General features: G+C 39.6%; 2 protein-coding genes across 5 annotated transcripts in view; one reads left to right on the top strand and one right to left on the bottom strand.

The window, feature by feature from the left end:
* The window catches only part of LOC112564878 (transcription factor A, mitochondrial-like), a 43,555-nt gene that overhangs the window by 5,903 nt on the left and 23,942 nt on the right, over positions 1-13,710 (bottom strand). The window lies entirely within an intron of this gene.
* LOC112564877 (tudor domain-containing protein 1-like) lies at positions 232-13,601 on the top strand. The gene is made up of 8 exons (XM_025239970.1): positions 232-262; positions 632-773; positions 8,006-8,192; positions 9,025-9,130; positions 9,906-10,655; positions 10,944-11,188; positions 11,367-11,551; positions 12,894-13,601. Exons 3-5 carry the CDS (start codon positions 8,043-8,045, stop codon positions 10,487-10,489), a joined length of 840 nt encoding a protein of 279 aa, XP_025095755.1. The 5' UTR covers positions 232-262; positions 632-773; positions 8,006-8,042; the 3' UTR covers positions 10,490-10,655; positions 10,944-11,188; positions 11,367-11,551; positions 12,894-13,601.

Here is a 13,710-nt window from a genome sequence, read left to right as displayed (position 1 = left end):
AATTCTATAAGTATAAAATGCATTGGATAACTATAACCTCTTGGCGCCTCAAATCATTACTCCCTACCGTCCCTACGCGCATGTTTTGGGCGCGAAACTTCAAATTTGAAGGTGTGGCGCTGACAATTGGTAGCAGCCCCTGCCAGATATTGTAGCGAGCCTTGATGGGCTATTTTCAAGCGGCAGGCGGTGCTAGATCTATAAAGCGGTACACGAAGGGCCATTGTGTTGTCCGTGTGTCCGGACATGTGCAGATACTGACGTAAGACCAAATTATCTCCTAAGTTCATTATTCTGTAACTGATTTCATGTCAACCTAATTTTCTTTTTGTTTAATTATAATCTTTTACGTTGTACACTATCTTGTTAGTTGTGTTTGCGCACGCGGGTGAGTGTGACTAGTGGTCAGTACGCGTGCGGACGTGCGAACGAGTAGGTGAGTGGGTGTGAGGGCGAAAGCCGGGTAGAGCGAGCCAGCTGAAGAGACCCCTTTCCCCTCGGCGAGTTAGGCCCATCCTTCTCCCCGCCTCGTTACGTCACAATATCATAAAAACGAATATACATAACTGTTACTCCCCGTCATTTTTCGTGCTGACCTGTACCTGCATTTTAAACCTCTTCCTGTCCACAGGCTTGTCGCAGTTTTATCGACGATGGGAAGTGTGTGCCGTACTGCCCCCCAACCATTATTTACGACTTTCGACAGATGATCAACATAATAAATCCCGATGCCAAGTTTGCATATGGCGGCATCTGCGTTAAAGAATGTCCAGGTAAATAATAATTTAAAAAACAAACTCCGGTACAGGTCAGATGGTAAGATGACCGTAGATAAGGTTTTCTCCAACATAGGCCTGACACAGTGCAAAACCTAACAAATCTGGGCCCTGCAAACAATGCAAGTGATTTTATACTTTGCGTGACTCAGTGACTATTTCTGTTTTACTCTGACCTTTTTGTTTGGTTTTGTTCAGGAAACATTTCCCCCATAACATCAGATAGGGCTAGTTGTATAAACAGTTCCAAGAATAAACTAGCGTAGTTGACAATACAAATTTAACAAAAAGCCTGAGCAGTCGGTTTTAAGTTGGTACTAAATATTTCTTGATGAAGATACATATTCGTTTCTTGACTGAGTATAAGCAAAGTGTGGCTTCTGTTAAGCGAGTCCAACGCTTTGTAAATAATGTTATTAAAACTTACTTGTATGTACATTGAGCATCATTGCTCTTTACTTTTCGTATAAATTTCGCCGCGATTCCTTTTATTTTTTTTTCTTCGAAAAATCTTGAAGGGCTCAGACGCAAAAACTTTGGTTACCAGAATTTTTTTTTAACATCATAGAATGTATCAAATTTTCGTAAATTCAGTAATCATGAAAAAGTGAACAGCGGAGTGCTTCAAACCAACTGGTCATTTCCTTTTTATAAAAAAAAACAAAAAAATTCCTTTGGTATCGAGGATTGATTGAGGAAAAGGTTGTAGTTGTTACAGAGCTGTAGATGACCACTTGATACCGTACTCACCAGCCAGTCACATGGTGACGTCATGGGCTGGTTACCGTTCACTCGGCCGTCCTACACCTAATGGTGAATCGAGACAATGGACAACGCTTTGGTCACACAAGAATGACCTGCCGCCTGTTGACCTCCCCCCTACCCGCATTTATACCTGTCATCGTGGTCACGCTTTCTGCCTATGTACGTGTTGCCTGTAGTGGTCTGTGCTGCAAGTCACACGTGGCGGCTGTCCTCCGTCGTTATCGTCGCAAGTGCAAGAAGGTCGTTAACAACAGTGCATGTACCCGTACTCTATGATGTCTCTTTAACCCCTCTCCCACCCGGCCAGTAGTCATCCGTTTTGCATATTTGATGATACCAGGTTGTTGCTACCTGATGTGTCTACGCCTGTTGGGTAGACAGTCTGCGCGATGTAGCATGAACTGCAAGCAGGTGTAAACAAACGCTAATGAACGTAGACAGTACTAGTAATCAAGCTGGACTGCACTCATTAGTTAGTTGGTGTTGCATGCTGTAGCATTCATGTATTAGATGTCGACTTAATGTGGATGAGATTGATTTGTTCGGCGCCAGATAGAAGCGGAGAAACACTGCCTGGCTCTCGGCGGTGGACTAGACATTTTTTTTTTTGTAGACTTTGGTTAATTGTAATTTCCATTACGATGTACTTCCGGTTCGTAGAAATTGAGGCTTTTTTTTCTGGTGGATTTCAAAATATAGTTATGGAGACGCTCGGACACAATCAAATGCTACGATGGGCAAGCAGGTGTTTCTTGGTGTCTCGGTAAATTTAAGAATACCCAACTGACTGTTGACTTGCTGCGACTGCGGGCTGTCAGGATAATTTATTCCTTCAACTTTTAAGGGTTATTGAGATATTAAATATACACACACACCTGTCTACATGTTCCTGTCAAGAGCTGACATACCCCCGTAGCCTGATACCCAAGTTGGACAGTGAACAGCGGGTCAGCTTGCTCTGTAAAACTCAGCTGTCTCGATGACTACCCATAGTCCCTTGGTGAAGCTGACTGGTCACAAGCTCACATACCGGGTAGATTCAAACAGAACAATATTTGAGAGAAAAATACACTTGTCCTCTCAAAGGTCAGGCGCCACGACGACAGCCTTGTGACATTCTGTGTTCATATAACACGGTGCTGTTTATTTAAAGGTGAATATAGTGGGACACGATAAATGCCCCGTCCCCTCCCAAATCACCACCAGGTACTGGAGGTTTACGTACTTTGCTGATGTCTTCATTTTTATGTTTCCCAGTTTGTGTTGGGGCTGAGGGGTCAGACTTTTGGACGAGTATGGGGTGAAGAGGCACAAGAAGAAAGGGTTAGGGCTAGAGTTAGAGTCCCAGAGCAGTTCAAGGGCATGTCGGGAAACAGAGCAAATGAACTGTGGAGGGGGAGAAGGAAAATTCCAGGAGTTAGGCGGGAAAGAGGAAGCCAAGGGTAAAACTTAATGGGGGGAGAGAGAGAGTGAACACACGTGATACAAAATGACAAGGACAGTGATGTAACATTACTATTAGCATTACTTTTTCTTCTTCGGCAGCACAAACATGTTTCACTGCACATATGAAGAAACGGACATAGGTCTCTTGAACTTCTCGAGAACGAGACGTGAATATACCACATAAGACATGGCAAAACCACACACGTCACTGCTTCACTATCATTCTAGCCACGTACATCAAAATGTCCTAATTATAGAACTAGGCATTAAAACTAAAAGTTGAGTGTGTCTCTGAAGTCTGTGGGTGATATGTGTAGTGCATATGTGCGAGTTCGCAAATGTGTTTGGATATCTCTACATACGCAGTCAATGGTGAATCTGAAATGTGTAGATAACATCTATTCTATAGGTGTAAATGTGTGGCCAGATTGTGATTGATGCGGTATAAGGGACGCAACCCCTATTGCTCTTTAAATAATCGCCTATCTCCCAAGACAGCGACGACAGCAAGAAGCACACCCAAACTCCCCTACGTCCAACGTGGTTCAGGGGAGTAACACAGCAATGCGTAGTAAGTAATAGCTTAGGAGTAGTGGTCTCCCTTATTTACTATAATCCATTTTTGACGAATACCAAAGAAACTGTAATAGCCGTTTCCAAAACAGGAAAAGTTCGTGAGTTTTTTAACTGTTGGCCATTGTAGCGGGAGCGCTGTTTAGGTCAGCGGGTACTGCTGACAGTGCATAGTCCCTCCAGTGCCCTCCACCCCACATCCCCTTCCACCCCACACGTGGTCGCGCGAGCGGCGCGCACGGGCAGCAACAGCAGGTGACGTGGCACCCAAGCTGCCCGGTACAAATAGCGGGCAAAGAGCAGTGCTCACCCTTGCAGTAAGTGACGTTTTGAGACTGAGTTAGCGAGAAGTACCTTTGTGCCGCGAGGCATCTGGTCCGCTGGAAATAGCGGCTCGTGCACTCAGTCTCTTTCCCCACCCACGGAGTTAGGTGTTAGGTTTGCTAGATAGGTGTTAGTTAGAATAAGTAGGTCATAGTCTACCGCTATAATATTTCTCGAGGGTTGATGAAAGTCAGATGTACACAACCGATGACCGACATCAAAAGGTCAAACCGACACGTGGGGTGAAGGTCACATGAATAAATTATTCTTAAAAGCCCTCTTTAGTTCAATATAATATCGATGTATTCATGTCTTCATACCTTACACGGTGAAATATAACACCTTTTTGTGAACTCAGTCAGTGGGCTAAATATTCCGACATGAATAATTAACAAAGCGGTAAACTGATCCATAACATGATACCTGAGTTCACCGTTGGTTCATGCGTGCATATTGTGCGTGCGTGCGCGAGTCTGTGTTAGAAATAGACAGGTAGAGAGGTATCTAGACGGCTAAGTGATTGTCTAAGCTTCGTAGCTACGGGACCGCCTAATGACTGAGCTAAGTGAATACTGACAAGCCACAACTCTTAAAACATTTGCGACATTGTTCGCCCCCTCCCTCACGACCCATGAAGCCACATTCAGGCAAGCAATGTCTGGCAAGATGGTAGCACAAACACCACCTCTGAACAGTAGATTCTATTTTGTAATCCGCTAGAATACAGTGCAGAGTGCTTTTGTCTAAAATTAAAAATGTGGAGAAAAAACAAAACAAAGTATCTAGGAGATCCAAATATATTACCAAAACACAAGGACGCTGGCAGCGGTAGTGGTGGTGATGTACTGGAGATATTGAAGACAGCAGGTTGTTTCTCATTATAATCGCCGATATCACCAGTTATGTGTCGCACTAACGAAAATGGTCAACTTTCTAGTTGAGGCAGTCACTGCAGCCACTGTTTATCTGTCAGCGCATGTCTCACGGTCCGAGGGACTTGGAATATCATTGTGTCTGAAGTAGGGTATTATTAGTGAGCTGTGATCTTCATTGAACGTCATTGTATCTGAAGAAGGGAAATATTTGTGAATGGTGAGCTCTCACGTGTGAACAGTGACTCCAAGTGACCTCGTAAATATATATTCTTAACCATCACCTTGTAAATATTCCCCCTTCTTTATGTTTGCTACAATTTTTTTCTATGATGTTTAATTACTTCATTTATGTAGTTAATTTCCTTCCCTGTAAAGAACTAGGGCTAAATGGAAAAAAGCCTAGTTGCTTATTTTACCCTCGTAAATAAAGCATTGTCATTGCCCTCAAATGTAGACTACTGCAAAAATGTATATCATCTGCCACGTGTACAACTCACATTAAGGAATCAATGTAACATGACCTCTGTCAGTTCAAAGTAACGGTGCAATGTACATGTACTCCATTGCATGCTGCGTCGCCCAGGACCATATACACCAGGGGAAGGTCCGGCCCGCGGGCCATATAAGGCCCACAAAATAATTTCGTCTGCTCGACAAAGGTAGCCGTAGGCGGAACTAAATTCAATAAGTCTAGAGATGTTTTCCGTTAGCTACATAATTTTATTAAGTTAATCACAATAATAATGTAAACTTCAAGGGTTGAGCAAGGAACGTCTTCATTACGGGGATGGGAGAACTTGACAGGACAAAAGACACATAATGCTTCTCGTCGTCTGCAACGCGCCTGTTTATTTCGGCGTGGATTCACTGGACAGGCAGGCTGGGAGCGTACATGTCGCCCGAAATGTTAACATACTGTGGCAAACTATGGCTTGACCAAATATAGCAAGCCAATTTTTCAGTTGATGATTTTGTTATGGCCCACGATCGAATGATCTTATAAATGGCCCTCAGTGGAAAAAAGGTTCCCCACCCGAGATGTAAACGGATGGGTAACTCCCAACCCAAGGAACTAGCACACCCTGACTTTAGTCCTATGAACACTCTGCACTGACCGAGAAACAGCTATAAATGAAACGCCATCGACAGCTTGAAAGAAAATGAATGATAAAAATACAAGCAAAATTTACAAACAAAATAAATAAAGACAAAAAATGAAACTATACCGCACCCGACTATACTCAGAAATCATACAAGAAGACCTTATTTTAAACTAATTGTACAGAGGTTTTAAGTGTGGTAGCCTAATCTGCAGTACATTATTCGTCGGCGTGACGACCTGTTGGGTTACACGGTTACACAGTAGCTATAGGTGTGATGATTTCAGGTTAGGTGAAATGGGGATCTTTGAGACAGTAGATATAGATGTCAGGATTTGAGGTTATGTGACCTAGTGATCTGCGTGGTTGCGGCCCTATGCTCCACTGGGGGCGACAAGGATCAAGAAGACCTAGCGATCTGTACCCTGAGTGCGTGACCTACTTTAATTTCGGATCCAAGAGTCCGACCAAACGGCTTCACGTGACTTGTATGCGTCGGACTCCAGTGCCCGACGCACTTCTGTAACCAGTGTATTGTTTAAATTTGTAACCCTGTGTGTAAATGAACGAATACATTAGGGAGAAAACACATGAACCTTTAGAATACGTTCGTCTTTCGATTGCTTCCCTTTAGAGGCTGGAAAAAAATCAACCAATCAGGTACTTTTTTTCGTCTTAAACAGACTTTAAACCACACGAAGGTTTTTACTTGAGCGCCATCTTGACATCGTCGCTGCTCACTCGAATTTACGTAGATTTGTACATAAACAACAAAAATGAGAAGAAAACAGTAAGTAATACTAATGTATATTCTATTAAAAAGGATCTTGTTCGGTACTTTATGTTTGTATATATTATGTAAACAAGTTATTTTTCTTAATTTCTTACTTTAGATCTCAGGCCCGATTTCTGAAATCTGCCCCATATCGTTACTATCTTTGATGTGAGCTTACTATAAGAAATCAGAACCTATAATTCTTGAAATTAACACCAAGCAAATGTTTTTAAAATGCTCTTTTAAACGGCGTATCACATATATGTTTATCTTTTTTGTAGTTTACCAAATATAAATTTTTAAAACACCGGTGAACATTTTATTCGCAATCACTCGGTGCTTCGTAGTGAATTATCTTCGCGCGGCTCTGTACCTTCGTAGCGAACCGATAATAATAATATTAAATAAATCAATCTGATTTTTTTTTACAAGAACAATGTTTTTTCATTTCAAGTTTATATGCGGTTATCAAAGTGTGATTCCTGGAGGTGTACCTCGTGCTAGCATGATATATCTTGTGCAACCCTGCGTGAAGAGATTTTTAAAATTCAATTACACATACCTAATTTGCTTTGGATTACCTAATAAGTGACTGTTCATGCAGGATTCAGATGTAAACATTTTTGTTTCACACAGCTTGATCTCGTATTATTAGTTTAAATTTTTTTTTCTATCATTTTTTTATGATTTTTTGAAATTGGTGAATTTCCATGCGCACGAGGGGAATGTGACCTCGTTGAACCCTGACGTAGGCAATGAGTTTTAATGTTAATGGACACTGAGTTTTGGATGATCCACAATTTGAACAAAAGAATTGTTCACTCGATTTTAATAGATCCAATCGGAGAAGCCTCTAGCAAATACCTTTCTCATCAAAATATGTTAGTGTAAGTTTAGCTCCAGTAAGAATTCAGAGCGGTCCGGTGGCGCAACGGTTAACGCCTGTCACCAATACAGTGAAGGTTGGCTGCCCAGAGTTCATTTCTCGTCTCGGGCACGCTGCTCTTTCTCTGCATGTGGCATCTGTTTACAGGGCTGGCTGCTTGCCGTAATATAGCCTTAGTTGCTGACACAGCGTAAAACACCAAACCCCCCCCCCCAGTAAGAATTCTGGCTGTGCTTTAAAAAGGATAGCGTTAAGCAAAAAAGAATGAACTAAAACAGAATTAAAAGCTAGTTTTAAAGTACAAACAAACTGATTACATCCAAAGGATTTGAAGTCGCACCCTTAACATAAAAACCATGTACGCTAATGAAGTACATGATGACTCTTCAAGATGCAAATTGCAATGATTAATTTTTATATAAAACTGTTGAACTACAAATTACTGTGAGAGAATTTTTATTTGGGTTGTTTTGTGCCTTTTACAGATTTTGACAGTGCGTTCTGCTTGAAGACAATACAAAAATGTTAAGGCAAAAGACTTACACAGATAGAACCCTAGGACCGGGTTCTATTGAGGATGTGTATGTTACCTTTGTCAAAGATCCTCACAACTTCTTTGTACAACTGGAAAGCAGTGCAGACACTCTAGAAAAGGTTTCTAATCAACTCCAGGTGTGTTCATGATGCAACCCTTTTATTTTAGATTTTACAATTACGTTTTCTTAATTTAGTTTTACTTTCAGTATGTATGAAGGAACAATTCTTTGCTATTGTGAAGGTTTTTTTGTTTTTTGGTCAAGGGGAGAGAATGTATGCTTTGTTCTGGAAACCTGGTAAGAAAAGTTCAGAAAACGTATGTGCTGCTTGGTCTATCAGTTTTATCTAGTGACACCCTGCTTAAGGGTCATTAAGGGAAGCAATTCATATCAAAATAATTTGTCTGGTTTGTTGTCTTACCTGTGTTTTATTTTAATGTCCTGAACATTTATTCCAAAATCATTGGGGCTTTGTTTTCGTTTTTTGTGATGTTCACACAACTTTGTTAAACTTTATCTAACATTTTATATATATATATACACCAAGTTAAGAAGTGTCTCGTAGTAACTATCATGCTGTGCACATGCATTCAGTGACATTGCAAATAAGTCATTAATACTTGATTGCATGTTGAGCTTGAAGATATTGTAGACTGATCATTTTCATAGTGGTCTTTGAGAAATTCAAATGATATTTTTTGGGATTAAAAGATCTTTTTCACATTCCAGGGCAAAGAGTAGCCTTTTATCTTTTAATTCGCGAAATGCTGATTACTAATGCATGAACATACATCGCCAAGAAAAAAAATGAGAAAAGAGAGTAGGAATTTTTTTAATATCAATTGTTGAATTGCAAGCATTTAAAAAAATTTCTTCACAAAACCTTTATTCCCAAAATGGCTTTGACATTATGTCCATCTACAATTTGATTTTTTTGGAGGGATTTGTCATTGCATTCCTATGTTTAGGAATACTACAAAAGCAAAGATGGAGGTGTCTTAACGTCATGGGATTTACAAGCACCCTGTGTTGCTCTATACTCAAATACTAGCTGGTATGGCTGCCAGATTACAGGTATGAAGTTTTTTTTTTTAAGTCTTGAAGTAGTTTAAATGAGTAGCTGTCAGATATACCTAAGTAATAAGTTTTTGAAAAGTTGTATTTTTAGACAAGTCTTATTGAATAATAATAATAATTCTTATACTATGCCAGGTTCCAACTAAAAGCAGCTCACCGTGCACAACACTGGCACAAACATATATATGCTAGAAAGTCAGTCTGTTAAGTATTTTTGAGGAGAAAATGTTCTTTCATCATTATGTTTTTCTCCTAAAAAAATTGAACATCTAAGCACAGTGACTGTTTCACATACTTTCATGCTACTTCTTCTTTGTCACACGCACACACATCCCTTTTTGTTTATTGCTATTTCCTTACTTATCTTCTTCTGCTGCATCACAACACTTGTAGTTCATGTTACCTGATTTAGTCATCAGTTTTATTCATCATTCTGTTCCTTTGGGTGTTGTCCATGTCATGTTCTTGTCTCAGGTGCTAAGAGCATGCTCCTTAATGGTGGTGGGGGTGTCCTTTTTGAAGTAATTTACCATGCTGCAAAAATTTTCAAACCATATGTGTTTTTAATATTATCTATTGCATAGATCCAGGAGAGTGGTATGAATACTGTCTCATCAAGAAAAGAGAAATGTCCCTGATTTATTGCTTCACAGTTCCTTATTGTAAGCTCACAGATATGTAGCTGTATGTGCTTTTAATAAAATCAGTTTCAACTGAAAATTCTACTTTCTAATCGATGTCATGTATTATCTGTGTGTTTTCTAAAATCTAGGTCATCCAGTGGAAAATGTGTTGGAAGTTCAGTTTGTGGATTTTGGAAATACAGATTTTGTGTCTGTAGAGAATGTACGCTGCTTGCCTCCTAATCTCCTCTCAGAACCCAAGCTTAGCTTTCACTGTGAACTGCAGGGTATGGCACCATTGCAGAACTTCTGGTCTCCTGAACACATTGCACAGTTTGAGGACCTTGTTCTTGACAAATCGGTCACAACTGTCTTGAAAAGTTACAATGCTAGTACCAACACATACATGGTGCAGCTGATGGGAGAAAATGATGAGAACCTGAACCACCAGTTTTGCCTACTGGCAGAGCTAGAAATGTCCTGCTCAGAGACTGGGGGTGGGAACAAACTTGGTAGTTCTCGCAGTGTGCAGGCAAGTGGTGACAAGGATCTTCAGGTGACCATCCGTGCTGGTAGCTTCCCCAAACCAACATGTGGCATTGCCAAGTCACTAGGTGTTGAAGCAGATGGACATGTAGCAACCTCACCAAGACCTCTTCAGCATGTTAGATTGAATGTTGGAGAAAAGGTGGAGTTCACAGTTATGTTTGTTAAAAGCCCTGTGGAATTTTGAGGCCAGCAAGTTTAGTCAGCAAAATGCACGAATGTCAAAAGAGCTGAATTCTGAGTACAGCACATTGGGAATGAGAGATCTTGCTATTCGTGTACTCCAGCAAGGTTATGTATGTGCTGCACTGTCATCTGCTGATGAGACTTGGTACAGAGCCATCATAGAGAAGGTTGGTTGGCATTGAAGCAAATGTGTTTATTTTTAAATACGTAGTCTTGAATGTGTTTGCAACTTTGTAAACAGGATCACTGTTTGATCCAATCACATTCAACAACCAGTCAGACATTGTGTAATAAACCAAACATATTAGGTAATCCAATCCACCTCTCTTTCTCTCATGCGTGTGCATCTGCAAACTGGCAGAACACCTTAAGTGATGTTTTTGAAGATGTTTGAAAGATGGTGCAAAGTTATGTATGTGGGCATGTGTCTGTTAACTGCTTCCTTTTTTCCCCAGGTGTCTGGCCAAGATGTCTCTGTATTTTTCCCTAGACTATGGTAACAGAGATTGTCTCTGTAGCTAATGTGAAAGAACTGAAGGAAACGTTTCGGGGTCTTCCAGCACAAGCTGTGAAATGCTCACTTCATCGCATTGTTCCTACTAGTGGTATGTGGAACAATGATGCTGCAAAAGATCTTTGAGGAGCTTGTGATGGATCATACATTCATGGCCAACATACTTAATCGAGATACTCAGGAAAGGTGAGAATTAGGTGTTTTCTTGTTTAGCACAAATTTGACAGTCCCTTCTTGATTTTACACCAATACTTCTGTCATATTTTGGTCACTTTGTATATCAATGACAGATATGTAATGTGTCTTATTTTCCCTGATTTTGAACAGAAATGTAATAAAGAATATACACCTTTTTCATTGGTAGTTACATGGTCCAGCTGTTTGACATGATTGGAAAGAAGGATGTTGTCTCGACTTTTCTGAGAATGTCTTTCTTCTGATGTTCATGCTATAACATCAGGCATCAACATAAGTACTGGAATTATCATGAAAGGAACCAGTCCTCCAAAATTACCTGTCCTCTCCGTTACAACTACTACTTCAGTATCAGTAAGTATTTAATAAGAAAACAGGTTGAGAGCTGAGCTGGACTTAAGGTAGGAGACAGCTCCAGAAGAAATCGGTTTTGGGGTGCTGGGATCAATAAGACAACCATAGATTTTGATACTTTGACATACCATAAATCGCTCCTGTCTTAGCCTTAGTTGTGCCCACATCCATTGTTCTAAACTGGACATGGCATAATGAAATCATTCCCTTAGTCCACTCTATTAGAGGTACCCGAGATATTATTTCACAATTCAGTGGATTTTTTATTTGTGATGGAAAATAATAAACTTATATAAAGTAAAACATTGTGAAAAGAAACATCCAAAACATGGAAATGCACGATGAAAGAAAGCCAATTGAGTAGAAAATGACAAGCACATGCCGATAATGTCGAAGTGCAACTTTTTTTTCACATGTGCCATTGGTAATAAAGTATGGCAGTTACTAAAATTATCCGTAGTGCCTAATTTGGTTTCTATAAGCAATTTTTTCACGATTACTTAAAAACAAAAGGACAGCATGATTCAATGTGAATAATCAAGTTGATAAAACAAGGTATATGCTATAAATCTTTTTTTATATGTATTAACTGGTCTCCCCAAATAGAAAATTACAGGTTTGAAATCATTATTAAAGAAAACTTAACCAGGCAGCATACATATGAATTTTAGTAGACCTGTGCTGAGTGCATCAGCTGAAACAGTGGATGCAATTCATGCATATCCAAATGTAGGGATAATGTTGTGACAAAAATACTAATAAAACAACTTTTGTATGCTTGAAATGCTATGTTTGAGTTAAATTATATAGTTAAATGGCCAGTATATATATACCTGTAAGTTATTGATTTTAGTTATCTGGTTCAGTTTTTGTGGGGATACCCTCTTTAACCTCACAGTACCCAAGACTTTACAAAATATCAAAATGAGCATGCTTACAAATTTAGATAATTTGTACTTTACACTAACACTAAAATCAGTAATCTTTGTTCTGTTATCAGTACTGTCTGAAACAAATTTTGAAATAATAGTACATTTTTGAAAGTCAAAGTTTTCATTGTAACTTCTTAAAAACTTATTTTTATTTGTTTGCTAATTATTTTATATTTGATTATTCTGATACAAAAGAAATCATTAAAAAAAATTTAAATGAAGAATTTACTTTTGGAAATTTCAAGTATCTACGCTTGTACATAAAACCTTTGAAATTGATGTGAACTTTGGGGGAAATTATGGATCTGTAGTTGGTGATTGTGCAAACAGAAAAAAAGAAAGATAGAAAGTTGCAAAGATGTGCATTTCAAATTTGCTTTTAACATGATGTTTTCTTTCTGTGTGTGTAGGTGTTTCTTAGCTGGGTGAGATAACCAGAAGAATTCTACATTCAGTTTGCTGATAACCAATCAGTTCTGGAGAGACTGACTGATGGTCTGCAGGAGTTCTATACAAGTCCTAAAGCTGTTCCTGCTTCTTTGCTACATTTAGGTTCTTTAGTTGCTGCAAAGTTTTCAGAAGATGGGGCCTGGTACCGTGGAAGTATTTTGTATCTTGGTCAAGATGCAACAGTGGAATTTGTAGACTTTAGAAATTCTGAAAAAGTGTCACTGGCGGATTTACGACAGTTAGATTCCCAATTTTCACACATACTGGCACAGGCTATCTGTTGTTGCTTAGATGGTGTACATCCTCTGCAAGGACAGGCATGGAATGTTGATGCAAAAGATTTCTTGGAAAGGCTAACAGAGAATGGAGCAACATGTAAAATTCTTGGTTGCAAGAAAGCTAAATACTTGGTGAAGCTTGAAGCTCACAGCAGAGACATTGGTGAAGAAATGGCAGCTCTTTCTGTGGGGCACTGAACGCCAGAGCCAGCACCAACTGGTCACACCAAGCAATTCACACAAGGACAATTTTTTGTGCAAGGACAATTTACCAAGGTGTATGTGTCGCACTCAGAGTCTGTGGAGAACTTTTATGTCCAGCTGTCTACAAACATGGATAACCTTGACAGTTTGATGTCAGACCTGAATGGTCAGAGCTCCAGTATTCAGCCCTGACCTCTCATCTCTCCTCTGGTAGGTCAATGGTTTTCTTTGAGCACAAGATGGTGGTTTGAATGTGCTGATATGATATTTTTGATAGCATGTCTGTATGTTTTGT

The sequence above is a fragment of the Pomacea canaliculata genome, linkage group LG5 (assembly GCF_003073045.1).
Source record: "Pomacea canaliculata isolate SZHN2017 linkage group LG5, ASM307304v1, whole genome shotgun sequence".
NCBI classification, from domain to species: Eukaryota; Metazoa; Mollusca; class Gastropoda; order Architaenioglossa; family Ampullariidae; genus Pomacea; species Pomacea canaliculata.
Note: the sequence above shows the minus strand (reverse complement) of the source record. Positions and strands in the feature narration are given on the sequence as shown.

What these genes read in the sequence shown, in the direction of transcription:
- LOC112564877 (XM_025239970.1), top strand. Translation starts at nt 8,043, where the DNA reads ATGTTAAGGCAAAAGACTTACACAGATAGAACCCTAGGACCGGGTTCT. An exon ending in AGGTTTCTAATCAACTCCAG is followed by an intron (nt 8,193 to 9,024) that starts GTGTGTTCATGA and finishes TCCTATGTTTAG; the next exon opens with GAATACTACAAAAGCAAAGA. An exon ending in GTATGGCTGCCAGATTACAG is followed by an intron (nt 9,131 to 9,905) that starts GTATGAAGTTTT and finishes TCTAAAATCTAG; the next exon opens with GTCATCCAGTGGAAAATGTG.